Genomic DNA, 22,814 nt, shown 5'->3' on the forward strand with positions numbered 1-22,814 from the left:
TATGATGGGAAAATTAACATTCTTCTTGGGCTTACAAGTCAAACAAATGTACAAAGAAATATTTATCAACCAGACCAAATATACAAAAGAGCTTTTGAAAAAATTTGGAATGGAGAATTGCACTACAGCACACTCCTGTGAGTGCTACCATCAAGATTGACAAAGATGAATCTGGCATATCAGTAGATCAAACACATTATAGAGTACTTATCGGATCTCTATTATATCTCACTGCAAACAGACCATATATCGTCTTTTCAGTCTACCTCTATGCGAGATTTCAATCTGATCCCAAGCAATCACACTTTGTAGCTGCCAAGAGGATATTGAAATACTTAAAAGGCACTCAAAATCTTGGACTATGGTATCCCAAGGATTCAAGTTTCAATCTTATTGGGTACTATGATGCTGACTACGCTGGATGCAGAATTGATCGAAAAAGAACCAGTGAACTTTGTCAATTTCTTAGTGATAGGCTAATCTTCTGGTTTAGCAAGAAGCAAAATTTCATTGCAACAACCACAGCTAAAGCAGAGTACTTAGCTACAGAAATTTTTTGTACACAATTGCTTTGGATTCAACAACAACTCAAAGACTATTGTATCAACTCATCTGAGGCACATATCTTATGTGACAACACCAGTGCAATTGTTATCACTTGCAACCCAATCCTTCACTCCAGAACAAAACATATTGGCATACGTCATCACTTCATCCGAGACCATGTTCTTAAGAAAGAAATTCGTCTGGAGTATATTTTTACTTATCTGCAAGTAGCAAATATCTTCACCAAACCTCTTGCGGATGCTAAGTTTTCTTACTTTAAAAATATTCTTGGTTTAATTGATTTAAATTAAGATCCTTTCATTTAGAGGGAACTCATCTGCTTGTTTTTCTGATTATTTATTTATTCACTCATCTGCCTTACTTATTTGATTGTACGATTATGTGCTTGTTTATTTATCTATCTGTTTTCTCTTAAGTAGTATAATAGCTCAGATTGGTCAGCACCAATCTTGGACATATATTTTTCTCTCCTCATATCCAACTCCCGGGCATCCCTATTCTTTCTAGGAGGCAGCGAAGCATTGTGATACATTCGTAGCTCCTCGATCATGAACCAAGTAGACATAGTTTTCCTCGAAACTGTGTCCTCAATCTGCTTTTTCTTTCCTCCATGAACACGTCTCTGCAAATGATGTAGTATTCTTCTGGATTATGAGCAGAGGACGATGATCCAACCTTATTCATTGAAATTATCTTACTATTTTTTTTGCTTACTTGAGAAATGTTAAGGAAATTTTGAAGCCTTAATGGTTGGTATTTATAGGCATTCAAGTGCGAATACAAACAGTTTTCTGATACTCTGCTTTTTTTTTTTCTTTAATGATTATGATACCCTAGTACAGTTTAAATTTAGGTGGTTGTGTCCTATTTATTTCCCGCGTGAAATGTACCTTGAGTATGTACCTTTTAATTTTTAAAATTCAAAATTGACGCGCATTTAGCCACATCATTTTGGAAAAGATATATAAGTTTCATCTGTTTCTTATCTTCCTCACCGTGTCACAACCTTAAAAATTTCAGAGCACACTTTTATTTTCACTCTTTAATTCTTCTTTGCAGAACAATGTCTTCAATCACCCAGAATGTTCTTCTTGTGGACTTTCACACTGTTTATCACCTTCTGGATGAAGGATTGGTTGAGATGTTGGAAGCTTCGGGTCTTCACAAATTTCTAACCATTCAATCTCAAGGCTTTGTTGTTCAGATAATTTATATTCTTAATGATTTGAATGTTCATCCGAGTCATTCATCTACCCTCCATCCTCACAAAATTCTCAATGAGCGAGCTATTGAGGTTTACAAAGCTAAACATCTCATTGTGTTCAAGAAGGATGCTACAGATGAAGATGAGATTTAAGAGCTCACTATTCAGACCGAAGTTGACACAACAAAAGCACCAATTAGCCATCCCACTCCAGCAAAGAAAACTGTTGCTCCAAGAAAAAAGTAGTCAAACGCAAGCTCATCATCCATGATTCAGAGGAGGAATCGGAATCAGACCAAGTGACTCTGGCAAGCATTATCAAGAAGAGTTCTTGTTTTCCAAGGACTGTGAAAATTCCAACCGTTCAATTTACGTCTGTTTCAGCTATTCCTCTCTCTCGGGTCTCTCAAGTCATTCCACCACTTGTCGAGACTCACATCACTTATCTGGAATCAGGACTGGCACAGTTTAAGGATCAAGGATCCAGTGTAACTGATGAGCCTCAATTCCTCTCCAGTGCTCAGATTGCCATTAATCAGGATCTCCAAGTTGTCACAGTCCAAGTGGATGCTAAAATGAAAATATTTGACAGATGGGTTAAATACAGAACAAAGATACACTTTTCCGAATTCAATTCATGGAAAATGATTCAGAATTTGGCACCTAGTGAGCAAAGGATCTTTGAATGGGATGAAACTACCGACATATCTCAAGCCCTTCAACGAAGAGATTTTATTTCTCTAAATATGAAAGAGAGTATGCTCCGAATATTTATAAGGCATGAACGAGCTCAGTTCAATCCTCGCAGTCCACATGTTCTTGATGACTCTGCTATGATAAGCCAGCTAGAGATGAATGTTTTATCTCTCGCAATGACTGCTCAAGTTATGCGCCAGGATCTAAATTTGGCTATCCCAAAAGACCAAGTTGAATCCAATTCATCTCTAGATCACTTGTCTAAGCCAGATCAGTTTGATCCTGACACTCTTTTACTATAGTTGAACCTGTTCCACCTTCTAAAAATCAGTCTAAATTGAATCAATATAAGCCCATTTTTGAAACTCAGACAAACATGATGATCGCTCAAAAAGATCAGCCAGCTCAATAGTCAGATCAACTGCCCGAACTACAGCTCACATCAACAGATGAGGTGTTGAATACCACTGATGATATTGCTCTGCTTACATCATAGTCTATTACTGATCCAATGCATGCAATTCTTCATATTATTCCCTCTCTACTCAATGTGCATGATCTGTCTGACGATGTGGTTGATAATGAACTCGCACTGGTCATTGTACCAAGCCCTCATCATCATCAAAGCGACTTTCATATTGAAGATGCTACTCTCTCTCCATCTTCTTCCAATCAAATTGAAACAATTGATATCAGGTCTACTCCTTCTCCCATTGCCATTCAAGACATCAATGAATCTGCTATTGATCCGAAACCTTCCATTTTGCAATCAAATTCTTTGATTCCTGAAAAGCCAGATTTAGTTACTATATGCATTGGGAAAGCTTTCTGAGGCCATTTCTTCCTTCCATATGGACAAAGTGCTCACACCTGAAGACTTTATTGAATTCAGCAAATTTTCTTGACACAAATTGCAGATTTGGCTTTCTCTATTCAACACATGCATAATCAACAGCTGCGAGGAAATGCAAATATTCTCTGCTATATTACTCGTGTTCAAACATCACTGCAAGATCAATTTCAGGAGATGAGGTCTACCTTTGGAACCCAACTCAATGAGATTATGGACTTCCTCCAGCACTCTGGTGATGCCGAAAAGGAGAAAATGGGCCTCCTCGTCAAAAGGAAGGCCAAGAAATGATCAAATCAAACTTGTATCTTTGTTATTCGAACTAAATCTATAAAATGATATTTGATCTACATCTATCAGTCTGAGTTATAAGAAAAGTTACTTGGTTTTGACATCACCAAAAAGAGAAAATTTGATAAAGAAAAATTCATAATTTTGGTGATGAACAAGTAGATCAATTAGAACAAAACCAAGTATATCAAAGACATCGATCTGGATACATCAAGACAAATCAATGTATCGATTTAGATATGTAAATCGATCTGGATACATCAAGACAAATCAATGTATCGATTTAGATATGTAAAGACCAGAACAAAGCTATCTCCTGAAAACTCTTCGTTTGATCAGATAAGAAGATGAGATCAGATCTAACAAATCAGACCAGATCAGCTACGCAGTAAGCTAGCAAGCTAAAAGACAAGAGAAGTAGTTGGAGATATAAACGTTAGTCTCCGTACCCGACACCGATTCAAATTTTCCACTACATTTGGAAAGGTACGAGGACACATATCATCTTTTGGTTGAATGTCGGATGAAGCAGAGACAAACATTCACCAACTAAATTTTTGAACGTTTCAGAAAGGGTGTCTATAAATACTTGATGATATTCAAAGATCAACAACTTTTGCCAACTTTTTCCTTCGTAATTCTAATCTTAAAGATTATCAAGCCTTCATTTGCGAAATTTCAAACAATCAGACAAGTAGCAGATCAAATTTTCAAATACAGAGTTCAAGCTCACTGCTTACATCAGATCAATTGATTAAGATCATTTTGTGATATTCATATCAGCTTGTCAAAGCACATTTCACTTAAAACCATACTTGTAACTCAGACAGATTGAGATCTGTATTGAGAAGTTGATACTAGGAGTTTTTTTCAAAGGTTGATTGGATCGAATTTGTACAAGTTGTTGTGTAAATCAAACTCTTCTAGTGAAATCCTTTTGGAAACAGAAGAGGAGAGACGTAGAAGTTTTAGCTTCGAACTTCCATAAAAATCTCGTGTCTCTCATCTTTACTTACTGCACTCAACTAGATTTTACAGTTCGATTTCTCAAGGAAGATTTTTCGCCTGATCAGATCAGTTCTTTCGAGCAAAATTTTGGTTTAAGCTAAATACTTTCAAATAGGATGTTAAATCAGCTCAAGTACTTAAAAATATTTTGTGCCTTGGAATGAATAAATGAAAGAAAAATTTCACTAAAATTATTTCCTTTCAATTAGAAAATTCTCCAAATATATTGGTATGTCGTTGAATTTTACGGTATATTCAACAATTTTCAATTAAAACTGGACACTTTGCAAAAAATCGAATCAAAATAGCCTAGATGAAAAAGTTTAACATACCAATATCCAAATTTGATTATCTACCAAACTTAAAGAAATAACTTATAAGTTTAAATGATTGAAATGACCATACGTTTATAATCAAAAAGTTAGTTAAATCTATATCTATATCTATATATATATAAAAGCGGAGTTGTTGCCAAAATTAGAAAGTTCCCGCCTAAATATTTGGTTAAAAAAGGAAATATAAGCTGTAATTATTTTCTTTAAATTAAAAATCATTGATTGAAAAAAGATATATATCAAAATAAGGCTTATACAGGTTTCCAAGATAATCTTGCAAATTCAACAATACAATTGTTTCCTTATTATCTTTTCAATGCTAAAAGAAATTATTTATTTATTCATGTATTGATATTGAAAATAAAAATCTATATATATATATATATATATATATATATATATATATATATAAACAGAAAAATATACTTTAAAAAAGAAAAGTATAATTTTTCCGCATAAAATATCATTCAAAAAATAGTAAATGCATAAATACAAATAAAGATAATATTAAATTTAAAATTATAGATAAAGATAATATTGAAAAAAAAAATGATATTACGAGTGATAGACACTTTTATCTAAAAATTTTAAAATACAGATAACAATACGATTAAATTTAAACAAAATTTAAAATAGTTTTTTCATAATGAAAAAAATTTAATAATTTTATTTAAAATATAGATAAAAATACAGTTGAATTTAAACAAAAATTAAAATATTATTTTTCATTATCAAACAAAATTTAGTTTTTGGTTAATAAGGCGGTTGTTTAGTATATAGATATAAAAATGATATTGTGAATCATAGACTATTGAATTTTAAAATTTTAAATTATAGATAAAAATACAATTAACTTTTAAAAAAAATTAAATTTTTCGTGATCAAACAAAATTTAATTTTTGTTTTTAATATGATGGTTGTTTTGCTTATATGTAGATATATATATATATGGACAACACATATTCATAAACAAAGATGATATTATGAGTGGTATTGTAAAATTTTTAAATTAAAGAGTTTATATAAAAATACAATTGTATTTAAATGAAATTTAAATAGTATTTTACGTAATCAAACAAAATTTATTTTTTATTTTTAATAGGGTGGTTGTTTTGACTATATATATACGAAACACATATTAAAAAAAATGATATTATGTGTGATAAACAATTTATGAATTTTTTTTATAATCTATCTATATGTAAAAGCATAAAAATCTGTTAAAAATAGAAACTAAAGTATGCTCAAAATTTCTTTCTAAAGATATTAGAGACATTATTATTTAATTTAAAAATACAAATAAAGATATGATTTAATTTAAAATTACATATTATGATAATACTGATTTTTTTAAAAAATAAGATGATATTATTTGTGATAGACTATTTAATCTAAAAATTTTAAAATATAGATAAAAATACGATTAAATTTAAACAAAATTTAAAATAGTATTTTTATTTATCAAACAAAATTTAATTTTTGCTTTCAATAAAGTGGTTGTTTTGATGCATATATAGATCTACGTAGCAGATATTAAAAAAAATAGATGATATTATTAGTGATAGACTATTTTCTATAAATATTTTAAAATATAGATAAAAATATGATTGAATTTAAACAAAATTAAAAATAAAATTTTTTTGTGAGTTTTAATAGGTGCGTTATTTTGCTAGCAGAGATTCAAAAAAAGACAATATTACAAGTGATAGACTATTTAATCTAATTACTGAAAAAAATATAATTGCATTTAAACAAAATTTAAAAAAATATTTTTCATGATCAAACATAATTCAATTTTTACTTTCAATAGGGTGGTTATTTTGATATAATTACATTGTTATGAGTAAATTATAAATCTGATAAAATAATATTTTATTAATTTTTTTATTATAGTAATATAAGAACATTTTATACTATTGTATCATCTTATCAAATTTTTACGTGATATATATTATATTAGCATTTTTTTATATTTTATTTTTCTATCTTGGCATTGAAAGTTTAAAAACTAAAAAAAATTCATTTTAACATTTTAAAAAATTTCTCCTTAATTGTTTTATATAATACAAGTATTGCATGTATCAAATTTATTGTAAGATCTTATAAGCTATTCTAGGATCGTCTATACTGTTGGGTATTATTTTTTAAAAAATAAGTTCTTAAGGTGTTTGGATGAACTTCTTTTAAACAACTTAAAGTTGTTGATATGTTTAATATTGTGAGATCTTTTTATTGTCAAAATTACCAAAAAAAAAATAATACTATGAAGGTAATGTAAGTACTTACATATACACAAAAATAATTTTATAATTTTTTCATAAATGTCTATATTAAAAATAAAATTATTATTATTATATTAGGTTAATGCGAAAAATGGATGACAGATAATTTTTTAGGCTAATGTGAAAAATTGGTGGAGGACATTTAACAAAATATACAAAGATAATATGGAGAATTAAAATGATAAAATAAGACATTTCTAAAAAAGTAGGGGTGAAACAATTTTTTTTTTTAAAAAAAATCATCTTATAAGATGTCAAACAACTTATTTCAACATTTTATAAACAATTTTTTTTTTAAATTCACCAAAAAAATTTAAAGAGCTTATAAGATCTCTCAAACACCCTCTAACCACAATAAATTTCAAATAATTCTAATATTCTAAGGATTTGAAATCCGTTGTGATTAACTCAATTATAGTGTGCGATTGGTTGAACCATTTTTTTTAAAGGAGATCGGTTCGAACAGCGCAAGGTTATGAAAAAATTGGTGTAAATAAATATAAAGATGACTTTGAAATTTTTTTGTGTGTTAGTTATCTAAACAATGAAAATAAATTTAAATATATAGATTTCAAACCATTTTATCCAAACTCAATCTTAATTTATTTTTATTTTAATTATTTATTCAAACACTCATGCCTGTTAATTTTTACAACTAATTAATAAAAATAACACACTGTGCATCGCACGGGTGAAATACTAGTATATATAATAACTGAGTTTTTGCCAAATATAATAAAATCCCGCCAAAACTAATTAGCTAAAAAAGAAAAACAGACACAACTTATTTCTATTTGTGTTTTAAATGCAACGAAATTTTCCATTCTTTCCATACATTATATATATATTATATATATATATATATATATATATATATATATATAATTTATAAAGATAACTCATATAATTTACAAAAATTGCATATTTTTTAGCGTTTTGCTAAAAAATTTCACTTTAAAATGTAGATAAATAAATAATACAAATATAATAATAAATAAATTATAATTTTAAAATTTGCTTAATTACTCTACACAAATTCAATAATTTTAGGAATTCTTACATATTAAATAATGCTTTAATATATAAAATTTTTAATAATTAATATATTTATTTTATAATACAACTAAATTAGAAGATTTAATAATTATTACATATAAAATTTACCGTAAAGGAAAGAATCACTTAATTTCTTTTTAATATTTAAAATGTCTTTAATTTCGGATGTTGATTTTTCTTTAATAAAATACAAAGATTATATTTAATAATATGAAAGATGGACAATGAATGGAAATTGATATTATTAACAGAAAATTTTTTAGTTTGCAATAACTATCATATTTATGAAGGTTCAAATTTTTAAAGAATATATTAAAACGATTTTTCATAATCATTGCATATATAGAGCTGCAAATATTCAATTTGCCATAATAGAATACAAAATAATCTATATATAATATTAAAGATTTCGAAAAAAGATAAAAAAATTATTTAAAAAAAGACGTATAGAGAGCTCCAAAGATTCATTTTGAATTATTATTAACCATATTTATAACAAACTATTTTATTCTAGATATACGAAAATTTATAGATTTATAAAAACCGTATAAATATTTACAGATATTTATCTAAAATAACAATAGATTTATTTATGTAATCTACATAATAAAAAAGGAACAAAATAACTAATGATATTCCAATCGGTAATTAAACAATAAAATAAAAAATAATAACAAAAATAGAATACATTTTCAATTTTGATTAGATACCAATTATTACTGTATAAATAAGCATATATTTAAATGCTAAATTTTGAAGAGTTTAACTTCTTCAAATTTTAAGTAAAATTATCAATCAATATACATAATCACCGGTCAATACATTTTTAGTTTGCAATATTTATCATATTTATGAAATTTCAAATTTTAAAAGAGTATATTAAAACGATTTTCCATAATCATTGCCTATATAAAATTGTAAATATTCAATTTGCTATAATATAATACACGATATATAATAATAATAATAATAATAATAATAATAATAATAATAATAAAGATTTTGAACAAAGATAAATAAAATATTATTTACAGAAAACAGACATATACAAAACTTCAAATATTCAGTTTGAATTATTATTAACCATATTTATAACAAGCTATTTTATTCTAGATATACGAAAATTTATAGATTTATAAACATGTATAAACCGTATAAATATTTACCTATATTTATCTACAATAGAAATAGATTTATTTATGTAATCTTCATAATAAAAAAGGAACAAAATAACTAATAATATTTAAACCAGTAATTAAAACAATAAAATAAAAAATAATAACAAAAATAGATACATTTCCAATTTTGATTAGATCCCAATTATTATTGTATAAATAAGCATAAATAATATTAAAGATTTCTAAAAAAGATAAATAAAATATTATTTACAGAAAACATACATATACAAAGCTTCAAATATTCATTTTGAATTATTATTAACCATATTTATAACAAACTATTTTATTCTAAATATACCAAAATTTATAGATTTATAAACATGTATAAACCGTATAAATATTTACATATATTTATCTACAATAGAAATAAATTTATTTATGTAATCTCCATAATAAAAAAAAATAGAACAAAATAACTAATAATATTTCAACCTGTAACTAAAACAATAAAATCAAAAATAATAACAAAAATAGATACATTTCCAATTTTGATTAGATCCCAATTATTATTTTAAAAATAAACATATATTTAACACCTAAATTGTGAAGAATTTAACTTCTTCAAATTGTCACGCAGAATCTCGAATCAGTATACATAATCACTGTTCAATACATACAAAATGACACCATTGTTTCAAGTTATTCGTGATATTAATCTTTCAGACTGGCATTGGGCGCTGAAGTTAAGATTAATACGCTATTACAATCTACCTCCATACCAAAGTAAGGAAAAACAAACAATGGAATGTATATTCCAAGATATTGAGGTACATGAACTTTATGAGATTTATATTTATTTTTTATTAAAATTTCAGTTGTTGTGCTTTTACTAACCTTTTGATATTTATTTTTATCTTCAACCTCACTTAGCTTTTTTTTTTCCCTCTCAACTTCATGGATTAGGCATACATGCAACTATAAAAAATAATGTCATTGACAAATTGAGGCAAATAATCAAAGAAGGTCGTCTTTATGCTATCAAAAATATGATAGTTGTGCAAAATAAAATGAAAATCAAAACCACATCTAACATTTACAAAATTAATCTAATCTATAAGACCAATGTTAGCGAAATAGAAAATTAAAGATGTTTGAATTCAAGAACTTCAAAGATTTGACGACAGCAGAAGTCATCGAAGAATCTGAAATTTTTGGTACGTTTATTCTTGAAGTGTATTTTAATGATCTTAAAATTTCTTATTATATTTTAATGTGTTAATTTTTTTTTTCTAGATGTGATTGGGACAATGATTTCAAGAGACAACCCTAACAAATCAATGGCCGTCCTACAAAGCTAATTGATTTTGTCATTAAATATTTAGAGTAAAAAAAATTTTAAATTAATATTTAATTTATGTGGTGATTATAAAGTTTAATTACAATATCTTCCATGTCTATCAATAAATTTTTAGGCACAACAAATTGCCATGCACTTTGTGGAAAAATTTCGTGGACGAAATGATGACATTTTTTAATACAATTGGTGATGAACCAGTGGGTGGTTCTTAAGATGTGTCGTGCAAGAACAAATTGCCATGTATGACTTTTTCTGAAAATTACTCTCTGTAAAATTAAATTTGTTTACATTTTACTTTTATAGTCAAAATTTTAATTTAATTCAATTTAATTATATTATATACAAGATATAACCCGTGCATCGCACGGATAAAATACTAGTTATTATTTAACAAAACACTTTTTAAAAGGGCATATAAGCCATTAAGGGAAGATGGCTATTTACTGAAAAAGAATTTTGCACGGGCCCTCTTCCTATATTTTACACACAAATTTAATTTTGTCGATCGTAACATGTGTGCGTGGGAAACTTGGAATCGATACGGTAATGAATTCCCGTGTAAAAGTCTTCTCCCTCTCCCTCGGATTACAAACTTCCAAAGAACATCGCTCCCTCAGAAACTTCAATCGCCCGTATTCTCACGCACATGGCGGTTCGGGTAAGAAACTTCTCAAGCAACCACGGCCTCACAAGCCTACGAGAAACCAACTTCGTGAAGCCATTCCATTTCTCGATCATATCAAGCAATGCCAAGATCCTGACGAAGCGCTTTCCACGTTCCATCGATACTATGAAATGGGCTACTGCCTCGACTACCCTTCTTATGCTTCGATCATCTATAAGCTAGCTCGCGCGAAAAGGTTCGACTCTGTGGATACTGTTTTGAATTTTCTTCGAACCCGTGATGTGAGATGTCAAGAGGCTCTTTTCGTCGCGCTGATGCGGCATTACGAGAAGGCCCAGTTGATCGATAAGGCTGTTGTCTTGTTCCGGGAGATGGGAAGGTCGTTCAATTGTGTGCGTACAGTTCAGTCTTTCAATACGATGTTGAATGTTTTTGTGGTGAATGATCGGGTTTGTGAAGCTGTAGACTTCTTTAAGGATGGTTTGAAGATGGGTTTCAAGTTGAATCCAGTGTCGTTTAATATAATGATCAAAATGTGGCTGGGGAAGGGTGAATGGGAGAAGGCTAGGCAAGTGTTTGATGAAATGTCTGAAAGAGAGCTGGAACCTACTGTTGTGACTTACAACTCTCAGATTGGGTTTTTGTGCAAAAGGGGTGATGTTGATGAGGCCAAAGTATTGTTCGAGGATATGGTGAGAAAAGGGAAGAGAAGTAACGCTGTGACTTATGCTTTGTTAATGGAAGGTTTATGTGATTTGGGAAAGTTCAAGGAGGCAAAGAAAATGATGTTCGATATGGAATACCAAGGATGCAAAGTAGAGCTAGTTAATTACGGTGTTTTGATGAGTGATCTTGCCAAGAGAGGATTAATCAATGAAGCTAAAGGTTTGCTCGTTGAGATGAAGAAAAAAAGGGTCAAACCGGATGTTGTTATTTACAACATCTTGATAAATAATTTGTGTAAAGAAGGCGCAGCATCGGAAGCCTATAAATTGTTGGTTGATATGCAAGTTAAAGGGTGCGAACCTAATGCAGCCACCTACAGAATGGTGGTGGATGGTTTCTGCAGAACCAGAGATTTCGTGGGCGGTTTGAAGGTTTTGAATGCAATGTTGTTTAGCAAACATATCCCACGGCTGGAAACGTTTTGCTCTTTGGTTATTGGTTTGATCCATAGCGGGGAAGTGAATGATGCGTGCTTCGTTTTGGAGGAGATGGAGAGGAGAAAAATGAGATTAAACTCGGGATCGTGGGAAATCCTCGTCTCGGAATCATGTTTTAATCATGAAGTTGTCACTGGGATCTTGGCTGATATTGTCTGTTTTTGTGAGTAATGTCACATAAACTTTTCTGTGAAGTTTGAGTGCATGCAAAACTGGAGTTTGATGATGGTGGTGGTTCTTTTCATCATAGAGGAATTTGCCGTAGGCAGCTGATGAAAGGGCTCGCACCATCCAATGATTTTGGAAAGAGCTGGCCTAATTTATAGTTGGTCAGGTTACCTAATTGCCTTAATTAGAATTTGTATAGAGAAAGCTAGGGATGCCACAGATGAAGAGGCCTCCCTTGAGCAGATCTATAAGGCCCACCAAATTTTTAAGCCTCAGGCTTTATCATTTCATTGAAGAAGAAACGTATGGACAATTTCTGATGTATTTGACCCATTTTGGCATGTTTGAAGAATTCTTTTTCTTCCTTGACCTCCTCAAAGACGAGAACCCTGATACACTTTTGCGATTATCTTATTATGAAATGCTATTGTGGATCAGAGTCAATAATGAAGTAAAAATACAAGAACTCTGTCGTGCTTTTGTGGATGATAATTCTGAAGATAAACTTTCTTTTCGAGGTATTTTGGTTCTTATTATGGTTGCTTTAATTTTTTGTCGGATTCTCTTAGTTTTGTATTTTTCTTTCTTTGCGATAATTCACTAGTGACTGCTAGGTGTTGTTGAGACTATGGATTTACTGGGACCAAGCAGGGCATTTTAGTGTGGAGGTCATGTTGTGCTAAAGTGAATTGTTCTTGATGGTTCTGCCTTGGTATTGATTTGTGGGATCTTCAAATTTTCATCGCTTTTACCTCCAAATTTAAAATTCAGAGGTTAACTGCTTGTGTTGCCAATTAATTTTCAAGGCAAGTGAACTATAATCCAATTGAGCATGTTGAAGAGGACCAAAGTGTTTCTTGAGCCTGAGAAGCTTTACCTAAAACTTTTGTGATATCCTCAAGGTATATGGTCCAATGCTTATGGAGAGCTAGTTCAGATAAATCTAAAACCCCGTGAGAAAGGAAATTGTTAAGTCAGCTTACTGCCTACATACTCCTTGTCTAAACAAAGGTTGCTTGGTTCTGAACTTAGTGCTGCTGCATAATGTCTGGAGTTTTCTTTGTGCTTTGTAGATCCAATTGTGCAGCTAGCATGATTTATGTTAGGATCTAGATCTCCTAGCAAAATGAAATCTGCAAATATTCATTAATATAAAAGAAAGATAGATTTATTTATTTATTTATTTGAGAGAAGGATAGTTATTTAATATGAAATATAATCTGAGAATTTTTTAAGCAAAGGATAGAATCCTTTTACAAGAAGAATACACTCATGCTCCTTGGCCCTAGCACCCGTAAACATCAATGAATCCCTCTTCCCTTCTCTACCGAGTCCCGCCTAATTTATTTTCCTCTCTCTTAATCCCTTTCCTCTTCTCCAAGTTATCGGTTCTAGAATTCTCTTGATAAATGGATAGGCCCAGTTTATCTAGGTCCCACAATAATAACCCGTCTTTGTTTATCCAGCCTGATTCTCTTAAATCCCTACAATTTACTATTAAATTTTGTTTAGGTACATGAGGCACTCAGTTTAGCTGACGAGGCTTGGAGGTCTGATTTGACTTTGTCGTTAGAGACATTTCATTCCATATTAGATGCATGTGACCGGAGCTGTGAATATAACTTGGTATGTCAAGAGAGGATTAATCAATGAAGCTAAAGGTTTGCTCGTTGAGATGAAGAAAAGAAGGGTCAAACCGGATGTTTTTATGTACAACATCTTGATAAATAATTTGTGTAAAGAAGGCGCAGCATTGGAAGCCTATAAATTGTTGGTTGATATGCAAGTTAAAGGGTGCAAACCTAATGCAGCCACATACAGAATGGTGGTGGATGGTTTCTGCAGAACAGGAGATTTCGTGGGTGGTTTGAAGGTTTTGAATGCAATGTTGTGTAGTAGACATACCCCATGGCTCGAAACGTTTTGCTCTTTGGTTATTGGTTTGATCCATCGCGGGGAAGTGAATGATGCATGCTTCGTTTTGGAGGAGATGAAGAGGAGGAAAATGAGATTAAACTCGGAATCATGGGAAATAATCGTCTCGGAATCATGTTTTAGTCATGAAGTTGTCTCTGGGATCTTGGCTGATATTGTCTGTTCTTGTGAGTCATCACGTGAACTTTTTCTGTGGAATTTGAGTGCATGCAAAACTGGAGTTTGATTATGGTAGTGGTTCGTTCCATCATAGAGGAATTTCCCGTAGGCAACTGATGAAAGGGCTCGCACCATCCAATGATTTTGAAAAGAGCTGGCCTAATTTATTGTTGGACAGGTTACCTAATTGCGTTCAGTGCCCTGTTGGATGAAGCTAATTGCATTCAGTGCCTATTTCGGTTCATTCACCTTGAAGTTGGATTTTTCTTCAACGAAATTTTGTAACATTCAAAACTAGTTAAAAAGTTAAAACATTTTTTTGAGAGTACAATAAAATGTTGATCCAAATTACAATCATATAAAGTAGCTATCCGCATTACAGAGTAGGGGTGTTTACGGATCGGTTAACCGCTCGAACCAAAGTGAAACCGAAAATTCGGTTTTTGGTTTTGAGGATTTCTTATTTTTCGGTTCTCTTTGGTTCGGTTTTTTTTTCTGGTTAACCGAACCGAAAAACCATTTTTTTTTTAATTTTTAATTTTTTAAATCATTTTTGCATTTTTTAAATCATTTTTTATTAATATAATAAATAATAATATATAAAAATAAATAATAATAATAATAAATTGAATTTCGGTTAAAACCGAATACCGAACCGAACCGAACCGTTAAATTCTGTTCGATTTTCAGTTTTGGATTTCGGGTAAATTTCGGTTCGGTTCGGATTAAATGAACACCCCTAGTACAAAGAGAACTTGAGCATTGTGTTTATCTCGAGCAGAAGAATTACAAAAAAAACTTTTAAATCTACCTAAATAAATTAGGAAAACTAAACTACCTGCAATCATCGAGAATCGAATTTGAGACCAAAGGTTCTCAGGGCTTCAACATTAGTCATTGGGCTAAGGCTTCATCGGCTAGAAAGTTAAAATATATATATATATATATATATATATATATATATATATATATATATATATATATATATATATATATATATATATATATATATATGGTAGCAGGCAAACTTGGGCGCCAGCCTACGTGGCGCCCAAGTACATATTAAATTTTTTTTTATTTGTCACGTGGCTGTCTTATTTCTCCTTTTTCACAGGCTTCATCTTCTGACAAAAGCCCCAAATACAACGCAAACCCTATTACCCCTCCTTCACGTCTGCAAATAGAACAAACGCAGATCCGGCGACCGAATCTCATGAAAATCGGGTATTTGGTTTTAAGATTAGTTCATATTTTCCCGTTCATCTGAAATATTCTTCTCTCGCTCTTTTCTTTCGTTTCTTCTTCTTCCGGCCGCGCCTCTCACTCAGCTGCCCCGAAGCATGTGATTGTTTATTATCTTTCTTGAACAAATATTCAAGATTTGTGGATTAATAAATTTTGTTTATTTTAAGTTGGGGATTTGTGATAGTTTATTGTGTTTGCCCGTATTTGTGCAGGTGAGAAGAAGCTTTCGAAGGTAATAGTGCCAGACAAGTGGAAAAACGGGTTCGATTCTCTTTTCTTGAGCACTTCTTCCTGATTTTCCTGTATAATTGTAACAAGCTGCTCTCCAAGACACCCTCGGCTTTGTAAGGATTTGTTGCGGTTGAATATCGGAAATTTGTTGTTATTATTACCAAGACCAAAGTTGTTTAATTAGTCAAATTGTTATTTTATACATTTCGAGGAATGACATATTTTATATGTATATCTTTTACACAAATAAATAATTATATCTTATGCTTTATATTTTAATTAAGACCGTAAGCTAAAATAATTTTGCAAATTCCTTAAATTGATGCAGCCCATGAGAATTAAGACCATAGAAACCAAAAAAAGACTTAACTAAAAAAAAAAATTTATACAACAGACATTACATTTGCAAATTCCAAATGTGCTAAAGACAGAAGCGCACATAAACCAAACAAGATATAAATAACATCGATCATCTCTCAGATTAATTAATAGATAGAATAGGGGAACAATTCAGTCATACAATACCATAAATAGAACAGGGGCGTCAATTTTTCCAACATTAACAGTTATATAATAAAATTCAAACTAGGAAACAAATTAGAATAATATTTCTAATTATCTTTGCTAATTCTTAGTGCTTTCAAATTCACTTCTACCATAGAGACAATCCTCTTGATTTCATCTAGGTTCTGTTGTATTTCCTCCAACTTAGCCATATTCACTTCAGTCCTTACAGTAGAATTTGAGTGTGAACTTTGGTTTCTAGTAGTCCGAAAGGATGCTTGAGTCCCTGAACTTGAAGATGCATGTGAACTTTGGTTCCCTGTAGTCTGGAACGGTGCTCCAGTCCTTGAACTTGAATTGCATGTGAACTTTGGTTTTTAGTAGTCCGGAAGGATGCTTGAGTCCCTGAACTTGAAGATGCATGTGAACTTTGGTTCCCTGTAGTCCGGAATGGTCCTCCAGTCCTTGAACTCGGAATTGAATGCGAACTTTGGTTTCTTGTATTCCGGAATGTATTCGATGCAGAATTTCTCACCATATATGCACGATAAACTTTTTCTGCTTTCTCTCTACTGTCGAAGGAGTCATGGACAGCATAGCTATATCCAAGAACTTGGTCGCTTGCTTCTGCCCATGTGTCATAAAGACCTGGCTCATATCCAATGAATACAACGTATGTTCTTCCCTAGAATGAAAAATTAATCACAAATAATTTTATAATCTTGAATATATAAAATATTATAACTATACATACAATATCATAAAATAAATTAAAACACACCATTTCGAAATATTAAGAATCTCTGTTTTCAACTCTCCTGCAAAAGATTCAATGAACTCTCATAAGATTGAATCTGATAGTATATAATGACTTACAAACACAATTAATCTACAAACACAATCAATCTACAAACCCTCAAATGAAATCTTGAAACTGCTCCTTAAAACATCACTCCAAAATAGAGATAAAGTTTTACTTGTTAACACAAACTGAAATCTTGGACTCACATATACCAACCAAAGTGCAGCCTAAAAGACAGGAGGGAATGCAGGTTACCAAGGTTGTATTGCCTGAAGGTAAATGTGTTGATTAAAACTAAACTAACCGACATGTGCATGCATACAAACGAAAAAGACAATAGATTTGTTGGTAATTATTGGCTAAGTTAATGTTTCCATTAAGCTTCAAGTCTTTGTGTCCAATTGTCCGTTCATATCTCTAGAATTCAACAATTACATGCATCATTTCTCAACTCTCAAGTACCAAAATAATGTCAGAGTAACAGTCACATCAGTTCTTCCAAACACAAAAGAACCACAGCTTCACAGTCAGAAAAATTGTATCATACTTTTTAGAAAAACACTGAAAAAACCATTTCCATCACCAAATCGAAATCAAATTCTACCACCAGATAACTCTTGCAAAATTTTAATAAACAAGATAAATTCCAAGAAAGAAACACATTCTATATTAGGCACCACTGACCGTAAATCTTCAAGACTTAAATTCAATTAGCAATAATATTTCAAGAAAAAGGACTATAAATGCTTTTTGGTAATAATAACAACAAATTTCCGATATTCAACCGCAACAAATCCTTACAAAGTCGAGGCTGTCTTGGAGAGCAGCTTGTTACAATTATACAGGAAAATCAGGAAGAAGTGCTCAAGAAAAGAGAATCAAACCCGTTTTTCCACTTGTCCGGCACTATTACCTTCGAAAGCTTCTTCTCACCTGCACAAATACGGGAAAACATAATAAACTATCACAAATCCCCAACTTAAAATAAACAAAATTTATTAATCCACAAATCTTGAATATTTGTTCAAGAAAGATAATAAACAATCACATGCTTCGGGGCAGCTGAGTGAGAGGCGCGGCCGGAAGAAGAAGAAACAAAAGAAAAGAGCGAGAATATTTCAGATAAACGGGGAAATATGAACTAATCTTAAAACCAAATACCTGATTTTCGTGAGATTCGGTCGCCGGATCTGCGTTTGTTCCATTTGCAGACGTGAAGGAGGGGTAACAGGGTTTGCGTTGTATTTGGGGCTTTTTTCAGAAGATGAAGCCTGTGAAAGAGGAGAAATAAGACAGCCACGTGACAAATAAAAAAAAATTAATATGTACTTGGGCGCCACGTAGGCTGGCGCCCAAGTTTGCCTGCACCCCTTGGGTGCAGACGAACGCTACCGTATATATATATATATATATATATATATATATATATATATATATATATATATATATATATATTAGATTTGATATTATGAGCACCCATGATATGCACCTATGTGTGCACTGACGTGGCATCTTCTACATCCAATAGGTGAACGCCACATCAGCAGGTGCACACATAATGAAACGAACCATACTCGAAGGAAATATTTTATTTTTTTTAAAATATTACATATATGCATCTATACTTAAAATAGATTTTCATAAAATTTAATAAATAATAAAAGGCGATTTCATGTCAATACTTAAATACTCGAACACATTATAAATTCATGCGTAAATAATCAATAACGTAAGATGCGAAAAATAGTTTGATACAATCTCATAATCATTGAAACATAAAAGCGCTAAGGTCACGGGTGTGCTAGCTTGCCACGAATGCACAGAGGTCTTCACCACCAGTCGGGACCACAACCTCCTGAATAACATAAATTTCACCTGCACACCATTTAGATCTAGTGAGCCTAAAGGCTCAGCATGCTCTACCTTTAATAACGAGTAATACTAAATAAAACCACATGCAAACACATAACGTATATAAAAATAACCTAAGGATTCTAATGCTTGCATGATCGTAAAATCGTATGCATAAACTGCGTCATAATCTATATCATAACATAATACGTAACATAATACATAACATAAGCATTGGCATGTCATAAACATAAAAATTTCTGTGGGTCTTATCAGTGAAGTATAACCTAATTCGATTGATCAATCTAAATCCATCGTATGTGGTGGCGACCTGTGGGGTGTACCCTTAATGCCCTATGCCACTTCACCCAACCTTTGGGGATCCATAGGCTCATAATCGTAAGTGAAAAGGTCATCGGGCCCGGTATCCCGACCTCCAGTCCCGTGTTTGTCACAATCCCTTCAACTTTCCAAAAATATTTTTTTTACATGCCCGTTATCTCATCATAAAATACATGCATGAATCATGAACTTAGAAATATCATTTTCTTAAAATTTTGCCCGTAAATATATATTTAATTCATTTTCCATAAAAATCATATTTATATCAAAATATACATATACATCTATTAAATATATATTTACGGACTATTTTGTTTGCCACTGGCTAGTTCGAGTTGTTGCCCCTTAACTAAAGCCCGTAAACTTAGACTGGCTCGTTAACATTTATACTGACCCAAAAAACACTTAGACTAGCTCCATCACACTTAAAATGACCCAGATCAAACTTAGATTGGCCCAATAGTACTGAGCCTGACTTAGAATTTAGCTCAACCAAATAAATTAAACAACTTAGGCTCATTAACTAATTTAGCCCAATTAATAAATTAAGCCCCCAATAACTATCTTAAGCCCAATAAGCTTGACTCAATAACTAAATCAGTTCATCCAAGCCTAAATAATATTTTAGCTCAAATAAACAACTCTAGCCCAATAAACATCTTAGACCCAATAAATAATTAAGTCCAATAAACATCTTAGGCCCAATAACAAAATTGACCCAATGAATAAACCAAACACTTGGACTCCTAAATAAATTACCCGGCCCAAAATAAAATAATCCGGAACCAGACCATAACATATGACCCTAATACACTTTACCCGACCCGGACAACCCACTCGTCTGAGCCTTGTCTGAGCTACCCGCTAGATAGACCACCCTTACAACCATCCAACTGTTCACCTAGCCAACACTAGTTCAAGACATCTTAAACCAACACCCAAAGGGACCTAATCCAACCATCAACCATTGAACAACAACTAAGACCTAACCATGGCAGAAAAATCATCCACAATACATAAAAACGTGAATAATGCATGAATTAAAATTTAAGCTATCATATTCACATACAAATTCAACAACACAATTTAACAACCAAAAAAGTGAATATACTGATCTAAACGGTGTGAGCAAGGAATAGTATAACATGCATTTGCGTTTAAAATGCACGAAAAACCTATACAGTTGCGGTTGCGCATATCGGGACTCGGAAATCTCATAATTATCCAAATTCTGGAAGATCAAATCCATAATCTGCTTATTTCTGCCTCTAATTATCCTCAACGGGCTTTCGATCTGCGAAAAATCATATGATGGTCAAAAGTCAACCCTGGTCAACTCTGGTCAAACTTTGACCAAAAATTATCGAACTTAATTGCGCTCTCACCGCTTAAAGATTTCAAATCACGACTCGAAACTCGGATATTCGGATCTATCACGTCGAGACGATCAAAAATGGTTCGCCGGAGGTCTCCGGAAAATCGAAGAAGGCAGCGGCGACACGGCGGTCCGGCGGCGGCGATTCAAACGTGCTCCAAAAATTATGAAATTTGGCAGGCTTGTAGCTCTCAACGAGACGATTCCAACCATATAAGTCACGACCAGAATAGTGGTCCGACGCGCCATAGATCCGCGATTTACAGTCCAATTTTGGCGACTTGGTTTTGCTCCGATCTGCACAATTTACATCGAAATAAGCTACCAAAAGCTAGGAAAATGTTCTACCCATCTCATATAATCATTTAACAGCTTTAAAAGCAACAAAAACGAACTCGAATAGCGCATTTTTAGATGAAGAAGACGATGAATAGTACCTTCGCTGAACTTGTCTGTTCATCGTCAATTTTCCGGCGATCCAACCGTTGGATTTTCTATTTCTTTATACCAATAGACTCGTCTCGATCTTGGCTACAAAGTGACTGGTCGGATTTTTGATCCGAGTTCCGACGAACGGCCAGCGACGGCAAACGTGAGGACTGCTACAGTAAACTCGAAATATTGGGGAAAAAAATCGGGAGAAAATCTTTGATCTGTGTTTTCTTGAGTGTGTTTCGGTGTGTGTTTTGCGATTTATAGCAAATCAATAATTTTTTGATCCGGACTAATTTATTTGATATCCAACTGGTAAATTAGTCTCTATTCCGATATTTTTCTGGTACACACACCCCATAACTATTAACACTATTTTTTTTTGAAATTGTTGACTTTGACCAGTCAATTAGACTTATAATTTTTCAAATTAATTATTGAGTCTCACTTAGACCATGACCAGTCAATAAAGACTTTTACCAGTCAACTTGGTCAAATATTCTTCTAAATTAAATTATCTGGCATAAATAATTATTTTTATTTCCATTATCTCAAGAATTATCTCAAAATGCCAATATTATCATATATTTAGAAATTTTCAAACTCTTTGACTAATTGTCACGTGTATTTTGTAAATACACTCTATAACTCATTTGGCAGTAATAATTATTTTTTTTTCAACTCAATAATTATTTTAATTGCCAATTAATTCGGTAATAAATTTTGGGACGTTACAACTCTCCCCTCCTTAAATGGAATTTCGTCCTCGAAATTGGAGTAAGTACCGATAAGCTCTGGACAATACGTCCGCATAACGACCTTGGCCTCCGAGAGAGCCTCCTCCTCTAACTGATTCTAACACCGGACCTTGACCAAGGGAAAAAAACTCGCGTTTTAAGTATCTGCTCCTCCCGTGCTAAGATCTGCTCTAGTCGTTCCTCGGACGACAAGTCTGACGCCAACTGTAGAGGCTCATATCCATAACGCATCACACCCTTCATGGGCGCAATCCTCACAAACACATGGTCTCCAACAGCGAACTCGAGGTCTCGAAGTCATCGGTCAGCATAACTCTTCTAACGAGTCTTTGCGGTTCTCAACCTATCTCGAATCCAAACCACGACGTCTGCAGTCTGCTGAACTAACTCGAACCCTAAGGGAATCTTCTTGTCAACAACGTCTCAATGCACGGGAGATCCACACCTTCTCCCGTAAAGA

At 32.1% G+C, this 22,814-nt stretch overlaps 1 protein-coding gene across 2 annotated transcripts; it reads left to right on the top strand.

Annotated features, from left to right (window-relative positions):
* The first annotated feature begins 11,169 nt into the window (after positions 1–11,169).
* LOC140881997 (uncharacterized) lies at positions 11,170–15,182 on the top strand. 2 transcript variants are annotated; one of them, XM_073287703.1, is made up of 3 exons: positions 11,170–13,238; positions 13,335–13,432; positions 13,527–13,578. In XM_073287703.1, the coding sequence occupies exon 1, from the start codon at positions 11,311–11,313 to the stop codon at positions 12,721–12,723; it is 1,413 nt and encodes a 470-aa protein (XP_073143804.1). In that variant the 5' UTR covers positions 11,170–11,310; the 3' UTR covers positions 12,724–13,238; positions 13,335–13,432; positions 13,527–13,578. The 2 variants fall into 2 exon arrangements, with proteins under 2 accessions (XP_073143804.1, XP_073143803.1); XM_073287702.1 differs by lacking the exons at positions 13,335–13,432; positions 13,527–13,578 and adding an exon at positions 14,233–15,182.
* The last annotated feature ends 7,632 nt before the right edge of the window (positions 15,183–22,814 follow it).

This window comes from Henckelia pumila, chromosome 2, assembly GCF_033568475.1.
Source record: "Henckelia pumila isolate YLH828 chromosome 2, ASM3356847v2, whole genome shotgun sequence".
Taxonomy (NCBI): Eukaryota; Viridiplantae; Streptophyta; class Magnoliopsida; order Lamiales; family Gesneriaceae; genus Henckelia; species Henckelia pumila.

Coding starts and splice junctions, on each gene's coding strand:
- LOC140881997 (XM_073287702.1), top strand. CDS start 11,311: ATGAATTCCCGTGTAAAAGTCTTCTCCCTCTCCCTCGGATTACAAACT.